The 26,707-nt window shown below is 36.2% G+C and overlaps 2 protein-coding genes across 6 annotated transcripts in view; one reads left to right on the plus strand and one right to left on the minus strand.

Moving 5' to 3' along the window:
* Positions 1–12,256, minus strand: part of DZIP3 (DAZ interacting zinc finger protein 3) — a 121,900-nt gene extending 109,644 nt beyond the window's left edge. Inside the window, exon 1 of the mRNA XM_079923415.1 lies at positions 11,983–12,256. The gene's annotated coding sequence lies outside the window, so the exon portion shown is untranslated. The remainder of the gene's footprint in view (positions 1–11,982) is intronic.
* A 133-nt stretch (positions 12,257–12,389) lies between these two features.
* CIP2A (cellular inhibitor of PP2A) overlaps positions 12,390–26,707 on the plus strand; it is a 28,456-nt gene continuing 14,138 nt past the window's right edge. For 3 of the 5 annotated variants that reach the window (XM_079923030.1, XM_079923032.1, XM_079923034.1), the window contains exons 1-10: positions 12,390–12,604; positions 17,438–17,585; positions 18,392–18,504; positions 19,350–19,444; positions 19,970–20,066; positions 21,287–21,409; positions 21,568–21,713; positions 22,096–22,171; positions 24,459–24,677; positions 26,185–26,344. In XM_079923030.1, coding sequence (XP_079779156.1) covers positions 12,503–12,604; positions 17,438–17,585; positions 18,392–18,504; positions 19,350–19,444; positions 19,970–20,066; positions 21,287–21,409; positions 21,568–21,713; positions 22,096–22,171; positions 24,459–24,677; positions 26,185–26,344 — 1,279 coding nt within the window. In that variant the 5' untranslated portion in view covers positions 12,390–12,502. Of the gene's footprint in view, positions 12,605–16,478; positions 16,603–17,437; positions 17,586–18,391; positions 18,505–19,349; positions 19,445–19,969; positions 20,067–21,286; positions 21,410–21,567; positions 21,714–22,095; positions 22,172–24,458; positions 24,678–26,184; positions 26,345–26,707 lie in introns of those variants that run through there. The other 2 variants (XM_079923031.1, XM_079923033.1) reach the window with 2 other exon arrangements.

A 26,707-nucleotide genomic window follows, 5' to 3' on the forward strand; every position in this document is an offset into this window, starting at 1 on the left:
GTAAAGAACTCTTGCATATTTTCTAGTTCAGATATCAATGGATGTTGTGGATATTTCCTGAAGGAAAAAAAAAAATACTGAGGCAAAATAAATGAAAACAAAGAGGAATAGTGTATTATTAGCATATCTATTTATTTATATTGCTCTCTATTTAACTACCCCAAGACCAATTCTTCTAAAATTAGTTCCATTTGATCTCTTTTGCTGAGAGTTCAAGCCTCCAAACTCCATTGCCCTCTGTTAGACTGACTTCCCTTTCTGATCCCACTGTACATAAGCCCAGGAAGTGTTAGAGTGAAAGTAGGTAAAACTATTGCTTGGTGCTCTGGGGCAAAGAAAGAAATGAGGAGAAAAAAGAAAAGAAAGTGGCAGCAACAGCATAAATAAAACAGACCTAGAGTGCCTTGCTGCCAAGCACAAGACTGGATAAAGTTTCTCATTTGTTGCCTCTAGACTGCTTATTTATTTCAGTAACTGGGTAGCCAGTTTCTCTAACAGCATATTAATATACAACCATAAATTAGATTGATAAGAGCTTTTGGAGGCCCATTACTAAAAGGCAATTCAGCAGAGGTAATTCTTAAATCAAGAAAATATATTCCACAAGATCATCTGTAAGTCACCTGTTAAGAATTCAGATTGTATTTACTCAAAGGAACATTGTTTTAAATGAGGCCGAGTCTCCCAAAAAGTCAGAAAAAGCCAAAAACACATAGAGGGGAAGAAAGAACTGTAGGACCTGAACCATCCTAAGCCTTTAGGGTTGAGTATCCTATCATTAACAAACTTATGGGGAGGGGACAACTCAGTTCCTGGTGTAAGGGCTAAAAGAAGTTCTGAGGGGATCATCTGAAAAACAAGTATTCCTAATCATGATACTAGCTATTTTCTGTATTTGACTCACATCAGCTCTCAGTTACACAGAAAGGCTGGAGAAACAAGGGTAATTCTGCAACAATTCAATGTTAGCTGATACTTCTTAATCAAAACACAAGTGGAAAGATTCACACACACAGACTCACACTAAATTCCCTCATTTAAAATGGAGCTTTCTAACACCTCTTAGTTTCTTGCCCATCCCTAATAAAACACTTCTTGCTGTCAGTATGAATATAATTCACCTATTCAGAATCTAGTTCTGTACATTATTTTGTACTTTTAGTCTTATTTTAAAAACTCAGTATACAAAGTCATATGCCTATTAAAATTTGCATTCTCTATTCAAATACTGTTGAAATATACAACCTAGAGCCCATAATGAAGCAGAGAGAGGTTGGACAAACCTTGTTATTCTTTCACACTAATCAGATCTGCTTCATTTCTTTAATAAAGCTGTATAGAAAAGGGCATGGCTTTGAGAACTGTAGGACTGTGATCAAACTTTTTCTTTTATGGTTTCCTTAACCTCCCTGGTTATTTTAATACAAAGTAACAGGCATTATTTCATAGCCAGAGCATACAAACGTGTGCCTTTTCCAGACAAAACAATCCTCTCATTTTCAGAATTTAAAAGCTCAGACATGGATAATTCCCCTTCTAATAAGCTCTCCTTCAGTTAGTAGCTGTTTGCACAGATCACAGTGAGGCTGAAGAGAAAGGAGGAAAATCCTCTGGCAACAAGGCAGAGAGGATGGAAGGCCTATGCTAAGCTATTCAGTGTTCAGCTTGAAAAAGAAAAAGATATAAAATTAATCAATAAATCAGAAGCTATTTGGATCCTGAATTAAGAGTTAAGAAAGGCTAATGGCTTTCTTTTTCAGCCTGCTTTAAAATACAACCTGATGTGAATCTCTGTGATGAAAGGTTTTCCAGAGGAGGATCATCAATCCCATCATTTCCCAGAAACTGAGCTGATATGTGTGGCAAGCCCTACCGGCAACAGTGGCAGCAGTAGCACTTTACAGCCTCTGCTGGGAATGAAGGTGTAAGTGCCTAGCAACAGGAAGGAAGTAGCCAGCCTGAAACGTTACCACTGTATTTCTGAAATAATCCGAAGCCCTTACCATTCTAGAAGAGGCTGAAGGAAACCTTTAAAATCAGTGTTAACATGGGAGAAATGGTGAATCCAGTTTCCCCTGGTGTATTCGTTTCAATAGACTTTCCCTGTCAGCAGGAAACTTTACATTTACTCTGCCTTCCTGGAATTGAGAAACAGCTCTTCCGCAGGAACTATTCAGGTTCTGGCTGGTTGATCACAGGGCAAGTTAAAGTTCAGTGTCAATTTACAGCACACCTTTATCCACCAACCAAAATGATTTTATCTGCAGGCTGTTTTACTGGTTGGAAAATAAGGTACTGCCATCCATTTCTTGAAACAGTAAAATACCTTTCTTACTGCTCCCTCTGAGCTTCCAGTTACCACTTTTCCTCTTACCTAATGAAATTATAACAAGCTTTTTTTAAATTGTAAAGGCTTTTCTTTCCCTACTTTTAAAGCTGTGCATATTCACATCAAAGTAGGCACAGCTCTTGTTTATAATTTTTCAATCATTCATTTAAACATTTACCTTGTAGCACTCCTGTCACCTCCCTAAACTGTATATTATATAAGTACATTGCCTTTAAATCCACTCAAATGATCATCTTAAGTCACCTGACCAAGTTAGAGGCTCTAATTGGCCAACAAGGTTACATTTCAATGTGTGGGTGATGTTCCATGGTCCCATGAATTTGCTACCCTTGTCAGCTCTGGCACTTACATATCACACAATGCCAGGTGGGAAAAGTGAAAAGTATCAGTGTAAAAAACAGTAAAAATAAAGTTTGCTTTTCTCAGTGCTACTAGCTTGAAAACAAAATAATATACTTGGTATTTTTCAGGACAGGAGTCCAATTATAGAGAACTTTCCTTATGCCAACTAAATCAGGGTTTCTTGGCACTATTGACATTTGGGCTGGATAAATCTTGGTTACGCAAAGTTATCCTATGCATTTTTAGGATGTTTAGCAACATCCCTAGCTATCCAGTAGATGACAGTAGCAACTATCTCCCATCTCTCAGCCCCACTGTGACAAGCAAAAATGTCTCCGAACGCTGCCAAATGTCCTCTAGGGCACAAAACTCTCCACAGTTGAGAACTACCTACCTAAATGAACGAGTTAAAATGAAAGGTTAATTAAAAGAACATAGATTGTTTTCAGCAATAAAAATAGGACCATCCTGTTATTAGGTATCATGTATTATATAAACACAACAAATCATTTGTCTACAAGAAAGAAAAATGACAAAGTATCTCATTTAGTTTCCATCAATGTCAAAAGTAAGTTGAGAGGATGCATATAGAATTGGTAGTTAAGAGCACAGAGACATTGGAGCCAGTCTGCAAGGGTATGTAAGTCAGCTTCGACACATACTTGCCATGCAACCTTGTGTGGAATTAACATCTCAGTTTCCTCATCTGAAAAATGTGGATAAAGATTATCCATGCTTCACAGGGTTGTTGTGAAGAGTAAATGTTTAAAACATGTAATTGAACAGTACCTGGCACATAGTAAGGACTATGTAAGTGTTCCTATCATCATCTTGATTTAATTTTGTTTAAATTTGTGGTGAAATTAGTTCACTTTTCTTACAATTCTCTACCTTAGAGAAAAGCTATTGTATGAAAAGGAATGGTAATAATGAGACTTTAAGAATTGGGACAAAAAATTTTTTCAAATATATCCCATATGGTACAAATGGCAGCTTAGTTTGCATATGTTCAGCACTTTGCATTTTTCACATCAGCACATATTCATCTGCCACATTCTTTAAACTGCATAATATGCCGTTGTTAAAAATTTATCATTTTACCAGACCACTATTGATAAATACATTGTATCCAGTTTGTGTGTGTTTGTGGGTTTGCTTTTTTTTTTGCTATGATAAACAAAGTTGCAATAAACAATCTTGAACATGCAACTTGGTAAAATTTTAAAATCTATTTTAAAAGCTGAATTTACTATTTCAGCACTGAATTAAATGTACTCCAGAAGTTCATGGGTCTGTTAATAAAGAAAACCCTGATAATGCTAGTTATCGCTTCTGCTAGATTTTACCAAAAGAATTCCAAAACACTCCTTAAAGTTGAGATGTGAGATGTTTTAGCTACATATGAGAAGTACAGTAACCAGTTCAAGGCTGAAAAAAATATGAAGAGGACATTTTCTAGGAATAACTCAAGACATTTTGATGGGAGTTCCTTAAAACCAAACTTTTAACCATTACTCATCTGACTATATCTGCTAGCCAAGCAGCAACAGCCATTCTCGGTGGCTTTGAAAGGAGTAAAGCAGGTGTTCTATGGCTCTAGCACTCTCAAAGTCTATTTCTCACACGTTAGATAGATGCAGGTAAACAAGAAGGGCTAGGGCCATCAGGTTAAACTCAAAGAATAACAGGTTGAGGTTGTACCATTAGTTTATCAGCTGTGTGAAGAATAGGCGAAATATACTGATTATTTCATTTTCTAATTTTCCATTAATTTCTTCCATTTTGTATTTGTTTAGGTTCTTGGCAAGGCCTCAAAATGAACATACCTAGGCAAAGGAGGCCAAAACACTATTTTCCCACAAGGAAAAAATACATAGTTTGCTTACGCAAACTCCAGGACTGAGAGACAATGGTTGGAAAATCTTTGCAAAAGTTATCAGAAACCAAACATATTTTCTGCCCCAAAATATCAGGGTACTCACTGTCCATCTCAGCTCTTGCCATTTAGCAAAGATCATTGTTAGCATTATCTGGCAGTTTATACCAGGAAGCAAGAAACTTGCAATGCATACCCAATGCCCCATATTTATAAATCTGCCAATATAGGGAACATCCTTGCCAAAATTAGCATCTTGTCTGAAGCAGGTATTTGATTCTCTTCAGATCTATTCAGTCACTATTCCTGGACTTACACAAGCAAACCTACAGAATATATACATTAATTTGTTAAAAATATATGGAATGTACTGTACCTACAAAAATATGCACAGGTTAGAATTTACCTGAAAAAAAATTCCAAATATTAAACTACCCATCAGTTTCAGGTTATTTACAGATAGCACTGCCAAAACCATGCTGTTCAAAAATGTAGCTTGGACTGTTAGAAGGACCGTATGTTACCCCTAAGCAAATTCTCCAAAAGTGGAATATTTTCAGCAATTTAAAAATATTATGTTGTCATAACAGTTGTTAGACAATAATGGGAAAGAAAGGAAACAAGACAGAATGTAAAGACATGACACGTGGAGATGATAATCAAGAATGGAATGGAGAATACAATATGTACTTGACTCTCCCACCACCAACGACCCTACCCGAATCCAACTTGATTCTCTGTCAAGGTTAAAGATTTTGGAGAAGTCCCCAATTTTTTTGATCACATACTTCTAAAGCAGTAAATTCTGAAGATATATGAATACACTGAAAATATATGACTAGCAATTCATTTATGCTATTCATGCTATTGTAGGTACTACTATAATATAAAATTTAAAAAATGAGATTAAAATAAGCAAAAAGGGGCTTCCCTGGTGGCACAGTGGTTTAGAGTCCACCTGCCGATGTAGGGGACACGCATTCGTGCCCGGGTCCGGGAAGATCCCACATGCCGCGGAGCGGCTGGGCCCGTGAACCATGGCCGCTGAGCCTGCGAGTCCGGAGCCTATGCTCCACAACGGGAGAGGCCACAGCAGTGAGGGGCCAGTGTACCGCAAAAAAAAAAAAAAAAAAAAGCAAAAAGTAAAGTTCTAATATTTGTTCCCACACCCTAACAGTCAGTTTCACATATCTCAGGTGTGCATATTCTACTTTGGACAGCCCTGTGTCAGAAAATGACTTCACATTTTAATTCAGGAAACAGATATATACCCATTTCATGAACTTGATAATATCTATTTCCTAAAAGACTAGAAATTTTTAAATGAGATATGCAAAGGGCCCTGCTCTGCACAAAGGAGGCTTTCAACAAATACTAGTTATAATTAAAAATGATTACCATACCTTAACTTAAAACAAAAGTATGTCATTTTCATCTTTACTTATCTGTAAAATTAGATTCAGAAACAATGGATAGTACCTTTTTTTTTTAAAAGGAAAACTTCTGATTTGGGGCTATGAAATTAGATGTGAAAATGCGGGATAAAACATTTACCCAAATTATCCAAACCTTGTATTCTTAATCTAGAGTTGAAGTCTGTGAAATGTACATTAAAAAATCATGAACTGTCTGAAAAGTAAGAAAGTTAATTTCATGGTTTGGCAAATTAGCTTAATCATAATACTTGATAGTTGGGAGAGAAAACAGGAAGAAGAATAATTACAAAGGGAGAATAATTTTGGTTTATTTAGGTTTTCTGGCTTTGTGATGAAGGTTAACATTTCTGAAAATTCAGAGTTGACATTAACTGTGCAGACTGTTTCCTGGCTCTGTATAAAGGGTAAAATCAATTTAATATTAGTACATATCTGAATTGTTTTAACCATAGTGGGGACACAGTATCCAAATGACCCCATGCCTAGACCTCTGCCAATTTTCTATCACTGATCTCTTTGCCTTGAATCTTTGGAACCTGGGCCAATGGAATTTCCGTTCTGCTGTTTATGCCTATTGAATAAGCTCTTAGTTTTAGATTTGGCCTCATGCCCTCACTAGCATGGAATTCCCAAAGTCAGGAAAAATTTTTTTCTTTTTCTAAATCCCTTGCTACATCCCCAGTGCCTAGTACCTGGCGTACTTTAAGCATGCAATATTAATTTAAAGAATGAAGCCACCCATCCTTCTGCATAGTTCAAGGCCTCTGAAGGCAGAAGAGTGAACCTGTATGTAGATTAAGACTTCCTTCTTTGTTGACCTAGAGTCTTTTTTTAGAAGTCAAAGCAGCCCAGATACTGCAGCTAAGATGGATCCCTATAGACAACCATGGGGTCAAGATAGGTCGCCTGTCCTCCGGCAACTACTTCTCAGTATTTTTTATTGGTTCTTCACATCTCTCCAACCTCTAAATACTTAAGTACTTTGGGGTTCAGTCTTTTCTATCCTACTCACCCTATATCATTTAGTCTCCAGGCTTTAAATTTTTATCTCTGGCCTTGACCTCTCCCTTAACTACAAATAATATATTCAACAGCCCAATCAATAGCTCCCAGATGTCTAGTAGACACCTTGTCATAACTGAAATTGAGCTCAAGATATCTCCCCTACCCCACAAAACAGCTAAAGCAGAGCTACCCAGCCAAGTCATGCCTTGATCAGACTAACTGCACTCAACCCACAGACCAAGAAATAAATGTTCATGGTTTTAACCACTGAGTTTTGAGGTGATTTGTTATGCAGCAAATACTGATCAATACTCCACCCTAACTAAAATTGCAATTCTCCATCCTGACTCTGATATTTCCTATCCCCCTTCCCTGTTTTTTCCTATACTGCACTTATTACTAACGTTAATATATTTTACTTATATCTCTTTTTTTTTTTTTGCTATATCTCCCATTAAAATAAAAGCTCTACTTGGGTAGACATTTTTTGTCTATTTGATTCACTGCTGTACCCCCAGAACCTAGAAAGGTACATGCCACTCAAGCTAGCATTAAATATATGGTGGGTAAATGAATTAACAGTCAGCTCTGTGTTCACACCTCTGATACAATTCCCTTAGTACAATATTCAGTATTCTACAAACTCTGCACATTCATCAAAAATACAGTTCATAACACATACAGTTCATGATACATACAGTTCATGAATCATACAGTATGATTTATCTAATATGACTTAAAACCTGGTAATGAGACATTAAAAAATTCCATTTTACTATTCAGCATTGAAGATATGCTCTTTTAAAGTTTTTCCAGAAGAAATAAAGGAGCTTCCCAGCCCTTGAGTTGTAAGCTCCTAAGCAAATTTTGCTTAACTCCCTTAAATGTGTTTCCTGAACTATAAATTAGGAAAAATACCTACATCAAATACAAAGAACAGACAGGAATAAAAATGTACAAAGAAGAGGGATTTCATGCCACTCCTTGATGAAGGAATTGGATACTTAATATTTTGCCTTAAAAAATATGTGTTCCTACAGCATTCTATTTCTCTTGAAAAGCACTTATTCTGGTTTGCTACTTTCCCAACAGACTCTAAGACCTTTGAAAAATAACTAGCATTCAGTGAATATTTGATAAATGAATGAATATTAGCATTTTAAAAATATTTACCAGAATGATTAAAATAATTAAACTTTTTTTAACTACAATGTGGATGCTCTCTTTAGCTACTGTCTTTTTAAATTTTTCTGGTATGAACAATCTTTAATAAAAAATATAGTACGGAAATATACTAAGTCTTCAACTTTTAAAAAATTATAAAAGGAACAAATAAAAGAAAAATATATTTATATGGATGAAATTTTTCAAGATAAAAGTAAAATTAGTGATTCTGAAGAAAAAAAAATTTAATAAAACCAAAGTTGCTTCTTGAAAAGCTGAATAAAATAGACAAACCCCTGGAAAGCCCCACTAAGAAAACAGATAACATTATAATGAAAATGGAAATTCAAATCTACAAAGAAGAGATTAAGAGAATTATTGTATACTGATGTAACTTTACATCAATAAATTTTCAAATTTAGAGAAATAGTTGGTATGTTAAAAATTTTTATTTCCAAAGCTAACACAAGAAGATAGAAAAAATTATCAGATCAATAACCATATTACAAATTCAAATATTTTCTAAAGATCTACCATGAAGTAAGCTATCAAGCTTGATTTTATAGGCCAGTTGTACGTAATCTACAAGGATCAAATGATTCTATTTGATTCTCATTATTCTATAGCATAGAAAAAAAGATGGAAAATTTCCAATTCATTTTTCAAAAGTAACATACAATCCAAATTCCAAAAGAGTGAATAAAGAAAATTTATTTTAAATTCTCCCAAACATAAATATAAAATCCTGAATAAAATATCTGCAGCATAGCAAATATAAGGTTTGCTACTACTTCTTGTGTGACCTTGGGTAAATTACTTCACCTCGCTCTCATTTTTTTCCGTCTGTAAAATGAAGATCATAATAGTACCTAAAGCATGACATTATAAAGATTAAACAGTTAAGTTCTTAGAACAGTGCTTGGCACATGGCAAATGCTCAATATGTGTTAGCTATTATTATCCTAAAAATAAAATCAATATAATCCACTGCATTATCATTTTAAAGGAAAAAATAAGATATATAAACATTTAATAATTTTTCTAGCAGACATTTCAGCAAATCTTTAAATAAAACTGGTATAAAGGGCAATCGCCAAAACATTTTAAAGAATATTTATCTCACGCCAATAGCACAAATTATACTAAGTGTTAAAATACTGGTCATTCCCATTCAATTAAGTAATAAGACTACGATGTTCAATATCATTATGATTATTCCATACTTTAAAGATTACACTAATGAAATAAAGTATAAGAACAAATATTGGAAGGGATGAAATTATTATTTGCAGATGATATATAGCTAGAAAATCTAAGAGAGGAAGCAAAACTGAATCAATGAGGAATTTTAGTCAGTAGGCTGGATAAAAGATGTACCAAAAATCAGTTTCTCTTTTAACAGTAGCAATAACAAATAAAAAATTTATAGGAGAAAAAGAGAACCCACTCACAGTAACAAAAATTATATAATACCCAGGAATAAATTTAATGAAAATGGTACAAGACTATATGATAAGCTATATTAAATTTCATTGAACATAAAATACAACCTGAATACTTAATATTGACTACCTCAGCAGTTTCTATATCTTCTCTATCACCCAACCTAGAAACTTGGAATCCCTTCTAGTTTCATCCCTCTCCTCACTCTTCACATTTGAAATCAGTCACTAAGTCCTGCCTATTCCACCTCATATATATTTCTCAAATTTGTCATCTTTTTGCTCTCCACTTCAATTATCTCAGCTATCCTTTGGAAAGATTCCAGTATATTAAATACTCTCCCTACTTCTGGTCTTATCCTCCTCAGAATCATAGCCTGTCTAGCTACCAGGGTAATCAATCTAAAACACAAACCTAGCTAGATTAGGCCCCAGTTTAAAACCAGAGATCACCACTGAATTCAGGATGGAGTCCAAGCTCAAAGTTAATAAAGCCTTCAGTCATTTGGACCCAGCTTCGTCTCCTTCTCCTCCTTTCCCATCTTTTTGTGTCTTAAAACATGGCTCTGTTTCTCATATTAGGATACGCAAGTATCTCCAACAAAAGATACTTCTCACCGCTACCACAAGTGGTATATCCTACTAAATTTACATCAATTTTTGGTGAAGATTTTTTGAGAAAGACCTTATTTTACATTAAAATAAATACGGAAGAGATGCAAAATTTGTGACTGCTCAAGTTAAAACGCAAGATTTCGAAGAAAGATGGCACTTACAGCAAACAGCTTTGACCCTTTCCCTCAGGTCAAAATGGGGATAATCATGATACATTTGTCATTATTAGTGAAAAATCTGACACTGCCAAACTACTATCACTGTATTTGCCAAGGAACTAAGATGTAACTAATACTTGCTGAGAACATAACTACGCCAGGCAACTGTTCTAAATTCTTCGTTGGTTAACTCATTTTATAATAACTTGACATGATTTCATCTCTACTACTCTCACACTTGCTCTCTACTCCAGCCATAGTGGTGTCCTTGCTGTTCCTTACACACATTCTCAGGCTCCCATTTCAAGGCCTTTGCCCTTGCTATTCTATCTAGAAATCTTTCCCCTTAGAGAGCATAGGTCTCTTTTTCAACTCCTTGTAGTACTGATATTTCCTCCAATGTTGTTTTCTCTATCCTGACCTCCCATTTCCCTTCCTGTTAACCATAACTCTAGAAGAATAATTCTCTATCTTTTTTCTCCATCTCGCTTTCTTTACTGTGCTTGTTATTTGTTTTTCTTCCCCCTATCAGAAGGTAATGGTAGGATTTTTGTTCTATGACAATAGGATTTTTACGTTATTCACTGAATCTGGTGCCTAGACCACTGCCTAGCACATTCTAGGCTCTAATTATTTACTGAAGGAACAACTTTATGAAACAGATACTACTGTTAGTCAAATTTTACTTTATGAAGAGACTGAAGCAGTGAGAATTTGCCTGTGATCCCATAGTAAAAGGCAGAGCTAGGATTTGTAAGCAGACAGCCTGGCTTCACTCTTTACCACAACTGCATGGTGCCTCTAATTTGTGCGGTGAATTCCATATGCACGATCTACTTAGTACATTTCCTTGATTAGACAGTTCCTTCCCAGCCGGTTCCCTGACTGGCAGGTTTAGCGCACTTTATACAGTCAATTGTTTACAGAATGAATAAATGCATAAATACATTAATTACCCAATGATTTACGCCTCAAGTATTATTTTAAGCTTTCAGGCTTAATTTTTAACTTAATATAAAAATAATTCCTGCCTTTAAAAATACAGTGACGTAGAATACTTTCTTTGAATTGACAAAACATGATTTCTGACAAATGGTTTAATTAAAAGGACGTGTACCCTATTCTTAAAATTTTATCCAAACTGGCTTTTAAAGCTTCATTCAACATTAGCATACATTAAGCAAAAAGCTCCAGAACCAGCCTGACTCATTTCATTATATATACATGCATAATATTATCTCTAATGAAAAACCGCGAACAGTGCCATTTCCTTAGACACCAAGATTTATAAAACAATCAACTACGCCAGATAAAAACAGCACCTTCACTTACAAAAACTGACGCTAATCAGAACACCCTCCGGAGCAACACTTGGCTCAGGAGTCACCTGGACCAGCTTTCTCAAACAAATTTGACAACCACTATCATAAGGGCATGACTAACTTGCCACCGAATCCGAATGGCCATAGGTTTACTCTAAGAAACAAACATTCCTGAGTAGAAGGGGTGGACAAATGAGCGGTTTTAAAAAGAGGCCCCTCCCAGGCCGCCTCAAAATCTAGAGCCCAAGATTCTCCTCCTCAGAGCTCCTCACCGTGTCTAGACTAGGGGGAAGCGACCATTTCTCAGGTAGAGGATGATGAACAAAGGAAAAACTGGCCATCCAGCGTGAAGGCCGAGGAACCAAACGCAAACAGACCGCACTGATTAACAAGGACCCCCCGGGCGTCCCACCGGCCCACCGCCCCTTCACAGGTGGAGCCGCAATTGCACTTCTCGCGAGATGTCTCGTCTTCACGGGATCTCGAATTGAAACCTCGCGGCTTTTCGGATCAGGGGGTCTAAAAGGACAACTCGCAGCTCGCCTCACGGACTCACGAAGGGCCTCGATCCCCACCTCACCCTCCCTCCACCACCACGCCCCTCCCCTCCCTTCCCTTCCTAGAAGGGTCACTTCCCCAGGTTGCCCAGGGACTTCCGCAGCCCGAACGGAACCGGAAGCTTCTGGGAGCGAGTGGGTGGGGGCGGAAAATTTTTTAAAAAGCGCGGGTCAAGCTAGAGGACCGAGCTGACACGGCGGTGGTAACCCCGAAGCGGGACTGTGGCGGGTCCTGATGGACAACACCGCCTGCTTGAAGTCCTTGCTTCTGACCATTAGTCAGTATAAAGCAGTTAAGTCGGAAGCGAACGCCACCCAGCTTTTGCGGCACTTGGAGGTGAGGGCTTTCGGGGTGGCGGACGAGACGGACTTCCTCGTAGCCTTCGGTCACTTGGTGGCCGGGATGTAGTGGTCTCAGCCTAGAAAAGAAAGGACAGCTCGCTCCCTCCGCTGCCTTTTTGTATTGGTAAAGAAGGCTAAAGATTGTCAGCTTTGAATTCCCACCCTCCTCTATCCCGCCCCAAGCCCCTCCGCGTTCAGCTGACTGCAGCAAGGGATGAGTAACTACTGATAGCCCTAGAAAGAGGGGGGTTGAGACAAAAGGTTGGGGGATTTAGGCCGTATTTGGAGTTGGTAGAGGAAAGAGCTAGAGCTGTTATCTTTTCCTTTGCTTCTTATGTTGGTTTTTCCATTGTAACAGAGCCTTCTCAAAATGTACAACAATTCTCAGAGGTGGAGGTCATGGGGAGTAACGATTAAAACTTGATTTACCCCTGTCACTAGGCAGTTTACAATCTGAACCTGTTGCTTACTGCTTTTATTTGAACTCATGTTGAACTCGGGCTTGAAAATTATTATTTAATCTTTCTCTGGATTAGGAAGCAATCTCCCTTACTAGTAATCACAGTTTTTCTTTACCAAAATTTATTGCTCAGTTTTTCAGTCCTAAAATGCTGAATTGTCACTTTTTCTGTTAGTTCCTAGTGATTTGCATCTAGAGTGTACTTATCTTATACTAAAAGTTATACTCACAGCTTTCTGTGATCCTATTTGTTTTTAGGCTCTTAAACTCCTGCTGTCATTAGTTATGCATTCAGGGAATTCCAACTAATAATGACCTCAGTTTAATAAAAAGTAATTAAGCTCAATCAAAGCTTATTTTAATTCTCTGTCGCAACTTCTGTTAACATAGAATTAAAGTTCTCTCTGTCGCAGCTTCTGTTAACATAGAATTAAAGTTCTCTCTGTCGCAGCTTCTGTTAACATAAAATTGAACATAATTTTTAGATATATGATTTGTTTTATTAACCTTATGATAAAAGGCTAAATTACCAAAGGTTTGCAAAATACTACAGAGAAGGCAACAGTGAATGGCACAGCAACATCAGCCTTTGTTGTGACAGTAGTGCACTAACTGTGAATTTTTTCAAGCTTCACTGGTGCTCCTCTTCTTACCACTTCAGGAGCTTACCTCTTAACACTTTTCTTTTTTCATTCATTACCTCAACAAATCCCTACAAACCTAACAATGAAGGTGTTAGCTGTTAAATAAATGCTAGGGCTTTGCTTCTCAATGAGGATAGAACAGTGCAGTAGTGGACTCCAGAAGCCACAGAATAATAAGAGCTGTCAGTTTTATTTAAGAATTTGGAGTTAAGAAATTTAGATTCTAATCTGAAATATTACCTCTCTTTGAGAGTAAACAGTTGTGTTGTGAATCTGAACAGGGTGTTATCATGAATTGAAAGAGACTTCAAAGAAATTTGAGGCTTGGAGATTGGCTTCTTGGTACTGTGTTCCCAAAGTTTTCAAGAGGTTTACCAAAAATTCTTCGGCCATTTAATTGAGAGAGAACATACATACCTTACATAAAGTGCATTAATCTTAAGTGAAGAGCTTGATAGTTTTTTTTAAACATAAGTGTACACTCAAGTAGCTACCACCTGTCGTATGAGACAGAACATTTCCAACAACCTATAAGTTTTTCAACTATCCCTAAGGTTTCAGATAAGTGGATTAATATGTACGTTTGTGTCTGGCTTCTTCCTCTCAATATAATCTGTAAAATTTATTCATGTGGCCCACGTGCCAGTATTTCATTCTTTTTTATTGCTATTTAGAATTCCACTGTACAGAGGTACCACAGTTTATATATATCCTGTTCATGAGCAGCTGGGTTGTTTCCAGTTCTGGGTGGAATTATGAGTAACTCTGTTATAAACATTTTTACACATTTTTTTGTGGATGTATGTATTCATTTCTCTTATATACCTCATAGTGTAATTGTTGGGTCTTAGGGTAAGTTTATGTTCAGTTCTGGTTAAAACACCAGTTTTCCACAAGTTATACTGATGTATCCTCCCACCAGCAATATGTGAATTTTGCTGTCATTCATCCACACCACTCCTTGGTGCTCTCAGATTTTTAAATTTTAACTCTTTTGGTTGACAGTATTAATGGTGAATGTTTTTCATGAGACCTCATGAGAGCAACCTCATGAGAGCAACATCTGAGGATACAAAGGGTGATAGATGGTTATCATGTGAACGATTATTCACTCTGCTATCCTGCTGCGCTTCTGCTGCACTATTTTTGTCTTCTTGCAGAACCTTAGCTTTGGATTTTTTTTATGATCAGCAGAGCTGAGCTGGTATCATTTTTTTTTAATATAAATTTATTTATTTATTTATGGCTGTGTTGGGTCTTCGTTGCTGCATGCAGGCTTGGGCTACTCTTCATTGCAGTGTGTGGGCTTCTCATTGGCGGTGGCTTCTCTTGTTGCGGAGCACGGGCTCTAGGCGCGCGGGCTTCAGTAGTTGTGGCACGTGAACTCAGTAGTTGTGGCTTGCGGGCTCTAGAGCGCAGGCTCAGTAGTTGTGGCGCACGGGCTTAGTTGTTCTGCGGCATGTGGGATCTTCCCAGACCAGGGCTCGAACCTGTGTCCCCTGCATTGGCAGGCGGATTCCCAACCACTGTGCCACCAGGAAAGCCCTGGTCTCATTCTTGACGGTGTTTCACGGCACTAATCTTATGTAATGATTATGGAGCAGGGATGCAGGAACAGTGAATCCCAGTTGTACCGCTGTCTATTATGTGTGCCTCAGTTTACTCATCTGTAAAACAATTAGTACAGGTTTATTATGAAGCTGAAAGGCATTAACATACATAATGTACCTAGAACAATAGCTAGGCCAGAGTAAGTGCTAGAGTATTAGTTATTACTGAAATAAGTCCTATTTGCATTAAAACATTCAGTGTGTATGAGTAAAGAGGAAAATATGCAAAGTGATTTTTTTTATTTTACCTTATAATAAATAATTATTATATCTTAGAATACTTATGTTGTTGAAATACAGGTCCAATCCTTAGGGAAATTGTATTTAAAGCAGAAGATGTCTTAATATTTTAGAGGGCTAACTGTATAAGCAGGCAAAAGGGCAATGCTCAGAAGGTTCCTTACCTCAAAATATTTACTATCATTATCTAATTTCACTTTTGGACCTGTTTTTTCAGTCTGATAGACTTTTACTTTAATGTTAAAATACATACTCTGTGGGAACAGATATTCTGAAGATCTCTTATCGGCAAAGCTTTACAAGAAAAACTGACATCTGGGCGAGGGTATAAAAGGGATATAGAAAAGAAAGAAACAATTCTGATTATAGTCTTTTTAAATAAAAGTCTTTTAAGAATAAAAACGTTTAGGGCTTCCCTGGTGGTGCGGTGGTTGAGAGTCCGCCTGCCGATGCAGGGGACGCGGGTTCGTGACCCGGACTGGGAGGATCCCACATGCCGAGGAGCGGCTGGGCCCGTGAGCCATGGCCGCTGAGCCTGCGCGTCCGGAGCCTGTGCTCTGCAACGGGAGAGGCCACAACAGTGAGAGGCCCGCGTACCGCAAAAAAACGTTTAGAACAGATTTAATCTAATCTTAAAGTAAATGATTTTTTATATTTATAGAAAAGATTTTCTTAATAATGAATAATATTCATAAAGCATTTTGAAAGTAAGTGGCTGTCTGACAACTGTTCCCAGCCCTCATCCCAGCTTACCCTTTCGGGAGGTGGTGCTAGTAGGCAGTAGGTAGTACGTTTATAGTGTTATGAGAGGAGTAAATAGTGAAATAACAAATAATAAAATTTTTTAATTCCTGACCTGCCTACTCAAAAAAATTTTTTTTAACTTCTTCTTTGTGATCTCTAACTTCTGGGCTTAGGTACTGTCTGGTAGGGAGCAGAAGGAATACTCACATAGTTAATCCCATGAATAATCCTTTGGATTTAGCTGCTTTCCACGTTCCATTTGCCTCCCTCAAAGAAGATGGAATTCATTTATTCGGTAAATATGTTGATAGTAGAATGCTGATTTGTAGTCTGTGCCTTCATGGAGTCATCAATGTAGTGGGGAGGATAAGTATTGCTAAGTTGGCAAAAGCTTGCTGACTTAGCAAATAAAAGTGTAATGTACTATAGGATAGTATAACAGGCAAACCTAACCTAGTTAGTGGGAGAGGATTAGAGAAAGCTTAGTGGAAGAAACAAAATTGAGACTGGAATGATTACGTTAGTTAGTGAGTGAAGGGATAGGTGATCTTCCATGCAGAGGGAACAACATGTATGAATTTTCTAAATTGGGAAAGAGTGTGGCAATGGCACTTTGGAAGAACTGGATTTTTATTTGAAATGGAGAAGTGAAAATTGCCAATTCTTAACTAACACATTTTTTCTTTTTTTAATATTTTCTTTTTTTAAAAAATTATTTTTTGTCCCTCATGACTTTTAAAGAGGGCTCTTTTTTGTTTTGTTTTGTTAATTTATTTTTGGCTGTGTTGGGTCTTCGTTGCTGCGCGCGGGCTTTCTCTAGTTGCGGTCAGCAGGGGCTACTCTTGGTTGCAGTGCGTGGGCTTCTCATTGCAGTGGCTTCTCTTGTTGTGGAGCATGGGCTCTAGGCGCACAGGCTTCAGTAGTTGTGACACATGGCCTCAGTAGTTGTGCCTCACGGGCTCTAGAGTGCAGGCTCAGTAGTTGTGGCACACGGGCTTAGTTGCTCCGCGGCATGTGGGGTCTTCCCAGACCAGGGCTCGAACCCGTGTCCCCTGCCTTGGCAGGCAGATTCTTAACCACTGCACCACCAGGGAAGCCCTAACTAACACATTTTAATGACTCTTTTCTAGGTAATTTCTGGACAGAAGCTCACCCGATTGTTTACATCAAATCACATACTACCAAGTGAATGCTTAAGTTGCCTTGTAGAGCTACTTGAAGACCCAAACATAAGTGCTTCACTGATCTTAAGTATCGTCAGTTTGCTATCTCAACTAGGTAATGTATTAGTTTCTCTTTTTTATTTTTTAGAAGATGTATGAATTTAGTATTTTTTTAAAGGGCAGTTTTAGTTATAGAATCTTTTGTAGAATGATTCACATTCAAAAGATTTCTTCATTGCAGGACCTCTCAGAACTATTTTGTATTGTGGATCTCTTGAAAAGGGAAAATTATATGCAGGCTTTCTTAAGATTATTAGAACAAAGAATCTGAAACATATCAAGGGTTCAGTGGTCTACAGAAAAGAATGTACCTTGGGAAATGCGGGCCTATTTATGAATTAAAAAAATATGCATGTACATAATGTCTGTGTGAGCTACAGCGCTCTGGAAAGTCATAGCTAGTGATCAAAACATCATCCTTTTTTGATAGACTACACTGAACTTAGAGCTAAGGCTAAAAATGCAAGTGTTACTTTTTCTATTTTTCCCTACCTTACCTTTAGTTTTAAAATTTTCATTCAGTGGTTACTTTATTCTTGATTTGTGTTTGGGGGTGGAGGGGAGATATTTCTCTGTGTGATTATAAAATTAATACATACTTATTTAAAAAAAAAAAAAACCCAGTGATACAGAAGTGATAACATAGAGCAGCATGTCCAGTAGATGATGAAAATGTTCTATATTTGTGTTGTCCAATATAATAGCCACCCTGGTTAAATTTCTGAATTGGAAGGTGTTTGTAAACAAAATAGCCATATCATATTTGATATTTTTATATAATGGTAAATTTAATATGAAATAAATTTTAAATTATTATTTATAAAAATGATCTATCTTGTGTCATTTTATTTTAACTTACAGCTGTAGACAATGAAACCAGAGACTGTCTTCAGAATACGTACAGCCTGAATAGTGTGCTGGCAGGAGTGGTTTGTCGGAGCAGTACTTGCCACAGTGATTCAGTGTTTTTGCAGGTATGTACACCCACACAGTACTTTCCACTTAATGCTCATTCTTCCTTCCTTATTTTCAGATCAAAATTGATAGTATCTATCGTAAACTGCTGGCTTACAGTGTACTATATGCTGGTATAATACCGCATGATTAGGCACAGTTCTCACCATTAATAAATTTAAAAGCTGGTTGGTCACACATGTACTACTATTTACGAGTTTCTAAAGAAGAGAATTTTATTCACATCTAGCACTATAATTTAAGAAAAATCCAGATTATGACTATTTTGACAGGCTTATAAATACAGATGTCAGCTATTCATGTTAAAATTGTAATTTGAGTTGGCACCTAGTCTCAATCTGTTGAGGAAACATTCTACAAAAACTGAAGCTACAGATTTGGTATTATTTAGCATAGACTCAAAGCTCTTATACCCATAATATTTCTCAACCTAATATGCCATCAGTTGTAAGAAAGAAAAACATTGCAAGTTAAACTGACATGCAATTTTAAAAATGGTAAAGTAAGAAAAATATCTATCTTAGAATTGATAGAATATGTGTTTCAACTTGCATATAAGTTTAAGATGATTAAGTGAGCCAGGTTAATGACAAGATGCTGTTTGAGAGAGAATATATAGAAATGTGTGAATCAGGAGATGAACTCTAAGGTCTAATTACTTGTGTGTGTTTAAGATCTCATTACTTGTATGTGAAGATAGAACCTTTTTAAGATATGGAAAAGTTCTTGCTCTAAATGCCTCCTAAAATGGTTACATGCTCAGAATATGTACAGCAGTTCATTCTTTTGAGCACACAAATGTGTTTTTATATGTTTATATTCACTGCTATTTTCTTATTCTCAGTGCATTCAGCTTCTGCAGAGGTTAACATATAACGTCAAAATTTTGCATTCTGGTGCCAATATAGATGAATTAATTACATTCCTGATTGATCATATGTGAGTATGCAACCAAACATGTAAGCAGATAATCCACTGGTTTAACTAAAGCCGTGTAATAGTTCTATTTTTCTTAAATAAGTTTTTCCAACTTTTTAAACTGAATGAGGCTGATTCTTATTTATTCCTCTTAGATGATTTCAAGGATCAAGTGGTGTAAAGCAGCTTTAATTTTTATAACAAAAATTTATGAAATGAATTGATTGAGACAGAAAAACTTATTGAAACTGAAAATTATGTTTATATTTAATTTTATTGACCAAAGAATATACTGATAAGACAGCACATGGTTACTCTGACAATTATTTCTATATTTGTATGCTGCAATTGAGTAGGATCATTTAGTTTCAAAACATGAAATAAATGATCAGTACTATTCAAAGCTTGGCAGTCTTCACATGTTAATCAGATTTTTCTTTTCTTAGAAAAAGGAAGGAATTTAAATGTGTAAATGACTATATAATTTTGAGTAATTTAGAAGGAACCTAATGTTTTTATCTTTTATTATTTTTCTTAAAACAACAGTCAGTCTTCTGAAGATGAGTTGACAATGCCTTGTCTAGGATTATTGGCAAATCTTTGTCGGCACAGTCTTTCTGTTCAAACACACATAAAGACTTTGGTAAGAAGTTTATGAAATGTTTCTCTCTAGTTTTGTGGTGGGCTCTATGCTTAAAGAAAATTTTTTTCACCTTTTTCTTAAAAAAAATTTTACAAGAATTCTCCTGTGTTATCCAGCTGAGCCATCAAAGTTAACAAAGAATCATATTGACATATAAATAACTTGACGTATTCCAACCTTCATACATGTTTAATTAAGACAAGTTAAGAGTTAATAAAAATGTTAAATACTAAAAGTTTTTCTTCTCCGTAGCATCCCATTATTTGTCATATTGAATAATACAAGAAATGCTAAATTATTTTGTGCTGATAGAAGGGAGACACGGGGCTTCCCTGTTGGCACAGTGGTTGAGACTCCGCCTGCCAATTCAGGGGACATGGGTTCGAGCCCTGGTCTGGGAAGATCCTACATGCTGCAGAGCAACTAAGCTTGTGCGCCACAACTACTGAGCCTGCACTCTAGAGCCCACGAGCCACAACTACTGAAGCCCACATGCGTAGAGCCTGTGCACCGCAACAAAGAGTGGCCCCTGCTCACGGCAACTAGAGAAAAAGCCCACGCACGGCAACGAAGACCCAGCACAGCCAAAAATAAATAAATAAATAGATAGATAAATAAATTTATTTTTTAAAAAGGGGAGATATGCCGTTGGCAGTTGCATTTACCTCACTCTTGTATTTCCACAAAATCAATTACAGCTCTCCCAGAAATATTTATAAGTAAGTGCCTAACATCACTACCAGTACTCGAGATAAATGAAGGCACTCAAGTGAGGTTAACTGAACTACTGTTAGAAATATATTAAATCAGGAAAGTTCATTGATTCTTTAAGGTGCTTTGTGAACAGTTCCCTTGCTATGCAATATTCAGTATTACTTGTTTTAAATTAAATAATATCTCATTTGTTCATGTGCTGGATTTTTCTGACCTGGTCTTATTTTGTTGGTGGAGGTTATTTTGAGCCATGGAACTGTTTGAGGAAGGTAAACATTTGCTCATAAACCCATGACTACACACTGCTCTTCACTTAGATTGTACCTGTCTATACTACTGTAAGCAATATGTAAAAGTATCATCTTACTCACTCCTTGAATGATCTCTTAAGTTGATAATGTTTAATAAAAGTTTACCTACTCTGTGTAAGATATACTTTCTAAAACAAAATGTAAGACTTATAATTTTTTTATTCTAATTTATTTAAAAAATTTTTTCTTCCTCAGAATAATGTGAAATCTTTTTATCGAACTCTTATAAGCTTCCTGGCCCATAGTAGTTTAACTGTGGTTGTGTTTGCACTTTCAATATTATCCAGTTTGACATTAAACGAAGAGGTTGGGGAAAAGGTAAGTTTTTTTTTTTTTTTTTTTTTTGCAATTTACGAAAATAATTCTGAAGTTTATATTCTCTGATACTTTAAAAGTCATTGAGACTCTTTGTTGAGTTTTAGGATGGTCAACTTAAATTTTTTTGTATAATATACTTTTCCTGATTTGTTTTTAAGCTGTTCCATGCTCGAAACATTCATCAGACTTTTCAACTAATATTTAATATTCTCATAAATGGTGATGGCACACTAACTAGAAAGTATTCAGTTGATCTACTGATGGATCTTCTTAAGAATCCTAAAATTGCCGATCATCTTATCAGGTATGGTTCTCTGACAAATTTTAGGACTTTTTTTTAAACCAAGATGTATTTGTAGTAAACAAAACTGCCTTTTTAGATTTAGTAAACTTGGACTCTACTAATTCGCAATAGACTAAAATCAAAATGTTTTCATGTGCTTTATTCCCATTCTTTTTGCTCTCCTGACTTGAAATGTAAAAGTATAACAAGGGTGTGTGTGTATGTTTCAGTCTTTGTCTTAGGTATACAAGGTTGTGTCATTCTCCAAAATATACATATCTTGATTAATCTGTTTCAAAACCAGTTTTACATCTGAACAGTATGATTTATTTTATATAAAAGTCATTTTTAATATATCAGTTTCATAATTATCACTTGATGTGTATTTTTATTTTGAACTTAGGTATGAACACTTTTCTTCATGTCTTAATCAAGTATTAGGTCTTCTTAATGGAAAGGATCCTGATTCTTCTTCAAAGGTATATAAAAGCACAACTTTTCGTTTTAAAGTTTTTAAAAACTATAATGTGCAGAAAAATCTAAGTGCATAGATCTCTGAACCTTTACAAAATGAGCACAGCCATATAACCGGTATCTAGAGCAAGAAACAGAACATTACCGATACTTTGGAGCCCTCCTTGTATCTTCATAAACTGGCATAATCCCTTTGGAAAACTGTTTCACGGTGCCTGTTAAACACATGTACAACCTATGACACAGATATTCCACTCCTAGCTATATAGCCAGTAGAGACATTTCACCAAAAGACATGTAGAAAATGTTAAATAGAAAATGAAAGTTTAAAACTGGTACTATTTACAGAGCGGGAAAAGATATCTACAATACATATATTGAGCAAAGGACTCTTATCTAAAGTGTATCATTTAAAAATTTGCACCTATAAAGGAGAAAAAACACTGAACCCAAAAGATAACCTGAGCAAAAAAAAAACCTTGAATTGGTCAATAAATATGAAATGGTTGCTCAACTTTATTAATCTTCAGGGAAATGCACATTTAAATGGTAATACAATACCAGTACGTACCCACCAGATGGTTAAAATTAAAAATGTGGATAATATCAAGCATAGAGAGAATGTAAAAAATATAAAGAGAGTGTCGCTGTACTCATGGGCCAAAAATTGGTACAGCCATTTATGAAAACTTATTATCTACTAACATTGGACATATGCAACTATGACCCAGCAATTCCACTCTTAAATATTTACCCCAAAGAATTGAATACTTGTGTTCACCAAAAGACATGTACAAAACATAGCAGTACTGTTACCAATAGCCAAGAATTGTAAACAACCTAAATGCCATCAACAGTGGAAATAAACTGTAGTATATTTATACATTGGAATACTATAAGCAATGAGAATGTGTGAAATGCAGCTGCATGCGAAAATATGAGTGAATCTCACTAAGATAATGCTAAGCTAAAGAAGCCAGGTGTAAGAGTATACACTATAAGATTCTATTTATATATAAAGTTCCATGTGAGTTTTTAATATAAGCTGGCAAGCCGATTGAAAAATTTATACAGAAATGCAAAGATCCAAGAATAGCTAAGGTAAAATTAATCTCTGGTGTCAGAAATCTGATGTGGAGTAGTGGTTGGAGCATTGTCTGGGAGGGGACACAAGGGGACTCTGGAGTTTTAGTGGAATTCTCTTTCTTGACCTAGTTGCTAGTTATACAGGTGTATTCACTTTGAGGAAAACATCTAGCTTTGCAGTAGCAATTGATATGTTTACTTCCCTTTATGTTATACTTACAGAGAAAGTGTAAATGAGAAAGTATTTGCTTGTATGTGCAGAACGTATCTCTGGTAAGATAAATAAGAAACTGGTAATATTGTCTGTTGCTTCCAGAGAGTGTAGTTAAAGGTCAGGCTAGTACCTTTGACTTTGGAACCAAAAGAATGTATTACCTATTCAAAAACAAGTACTACAATTTATATTTAAAAGAGAATAAGTCAAAGAGTTTATCATATGTAACATAGTAAATGCTAACGGGCTGCATTCTGTTAAAAGCAGACACTATCAGGTTAATTAAAACACAAATCCCAATTGTATGCCATTTATAAGAAACAGATGAAGAAAGGTAGAAAATAAGTGAGTAGGCAAAGAGGTACCAATAATTTTTTTTAATGATAAGTTGGTAGTAAATGAAATACGGTAGAATTTAACTTAACAGCTAGTAAACAAGTTGATGTGGGATGCTATGTAATGGAATAAGGTTCAGTTATGAAGCAAGGAAGAAATGAAGTAGAATAGGGAGGCAGGCTAAGGGGCTGATTGCCACACTGTGTAAACAATATGGAAGTAGCCATCCTTAAGCTTTTAAAGCTATGGGATGCCACTTTTAAATATTATCCTAAAGTATGCTTTATAGCAGTTCTTAAATCTTAGCATGATAGCAGGTATTCTTAATTACTAATTTCATTTTTTCATTTTTGAAGCAACATGTTTGTGCTGAAAAAAAATTAAGTACTGTAGAAGGTATATAAGATTAGTTGAGGTTGCCCTTTCTTCTTTGGCTCTCACAATCCTGTTATTAGAAGTAACTACCATTAACAAATTTATTTGTAACCTTCTGGAACCTAGTGACACATTTTGAAAAATAATACTTGGAAAAATTGGAAGCAATTTTTATTTTATTTTCTTTAAAAATGTATTTCATTTCCAGCTTCATTTTTTGGTTGCTTTGTGCATTCAAGTCTAATGAAATTGACATTTAATGAAGGCTTTATATTGCACAGGTTTTAGAATTACTTCTTGCGTTCTGTTCAGTGACTCAGCTGCGCCATGTGCTTACGCAGATGATATTTGAACAACCTCCATCTGGCAGCACCATTCTGGGAAGCCGTTCTAAGTGTTTAGAACCTCCTGTAGCTCTACTTCGTTGGTCAAGCCAACCTTTGGATGGATCAGAAAACTGTTCTATTTTAGCACTGGAGTTGTTCAAGGAAATATTTGAGGTACTAGAGTGATTAACAAATTGACTTTTCCACTTTTATGATTCTCAGTGAACAGTTTGTTTTGTAAAATGTTCATAATAAACTTCCAGTTGTTCATACACTTCAGGAAAACTTCTCAATTACTAACTCCGTACCATTCAGCTACTGAATTCCTTTTTTCTGGCAAGGTCACAAATATTAGCGAGAATTTTGTTTGTTTGTTTTCTCACTAAATAGCATATATACTCCTTTCAGTATAATAAGTAAAGGTATTGACTAAGATTTGTATGGGTTGTTGGTGAATGACTGTGCTTCTTTCAGTAGTCACATTCTATCTCTCCATCTCAGTAGATACTGTCTACTGTCTTTATGGAATGGATATATAGAACATTGGATTAAGTCAGTCAAATAGAGTGGAGCATGCCAGGTACTTAGGATATAGACAGAAATCCTTTCCATAGAGGCCTTTACATTCTGGTAGATTCTACTCTCTAGGTCATTTAGTATTCTGTACTATTCTCCCTGTTTTTTTTGTGGTACGTGGGCCTCTCACCGTTGTGGCCTCTCCCGTTGCGGAGCACAGGCTCCGGATGCGCAGGCTCAGCGGCCATGGCTCACGGGCCCAGCCGCTCCGCGGCATGTGGGATCTTCGTGGACCAGGGCACGAACCCATGTCCCCTGCATCGGCAGGCGGACTCTCAACCACTGCCGCCACCAGGGAAGCCCTCTCCTTGTTTTTATACCCATTCTGTCTACCCCAGTGTCTTAGTAGAATGTTTACCCTCTCATGACTGGATCTTGTGCACAAACCAAAATGCTTATGAGTGATTAAATATATTTGTTAAGGATTATGCACAAATTATTGTTTCATGTTGATCTTGACTGTTAACAGTTTTTGCATTTAAAAAGTGCTTTGAGGTTCTTGATGGGAATTATTTGTGGTTGTAAAGTATTAAGACCATTGTCTGTTATTGTAATTACATTTAGCAAATTCGGGATATTTGTTTTCAGTACATACTTTTAATTTAGAATAATTTTTAAATCACAGATACAGTCCACTTTAATAAGTCTTGTTTGCATTCGATTAACCCAAAACCTTACTGTTCCATTTGAGAAAAAAGTCATCATAGCCCTCAAAACTGGATAAAAGGGTAGATTTTAAATCGGAGACACAGGTCAAAGAATTTTTGAAGTAATTACAGTTGACCTTTGAACAACATAGGTTTGAACTGCTTGGGTCCACTTATATGTGGATTTTTTTTCAATAGTAAGTACTACAGTACTACACAATTCAGGAGGTTGGTTGAATCCGTGGATGCAGAACCACAGATACAGAAGGCCAGGGCCAACTAAGTTGTACTGAGACTTTCGACTGTGTGGTGGGGTCAGCGTCCCTAACCCTTACGTTGTTCAAGGATCACCTGTATAAGAAATTTAAAGAGTGTTGCAGTTCAGTGATGACCGTTTATGCATTCTGTATTCCATCTCTGTTTTTATTTTTAATCGTTGGTGGTGGTTAATTCTCCAGGATGTCATAGATACTGCTAACTGTTCCTCAGCTGACCGTTTTGTGACCCTTCTGCTGCCTACATTCCTTGATCAGCTTCAGTTCACAGAACAAAATCTAGATGAGGCCTTAATAAGGAAAAAATGTGAAAGGATGGTCAAGGCCATTGAAGTTTTGTTAAATATCCTTCAGTATAAACATGGAAACTACTTATTTTTTTAGAATTGTATTTACTGCATTTTTGTCTTTATAATTTTGTCATTTCTCATGCTTGAATCTTTTCAGAATTACTGAACTCAAGTTTAAACTTACAGACCTGATATTCAAGGATGAGTCTCTTAAAAAGTTATCTAGACTTTTTTCCCCTTGTTTTTCTGTGTAAAACTTTTAAGCTAAAGAATATTTCCAGAAATGCTCTTTAAACTTGATCTGTACATTTTTATCATAATTTGAGATTAGGAGATATATTCTAAAATAACTACCCTGATACTCTCTTTTGATGCAAATTGTTGCCCCTGGATGATGTGTGGTGCCATTCTTTGAT

The sequence above is a fragment of the Stenella coeruleoalba genome, assembly GCF_951394435.1.
Source record: "Stenella coeruleoalba genome assembly, chromosome: 5".
Lineage (NCBI taxonomy): Eukaryota > Metazoa > Chordata > Mammalia > Artiodactyla > Delphinidae > Stenella > Stenella coeruleoalba.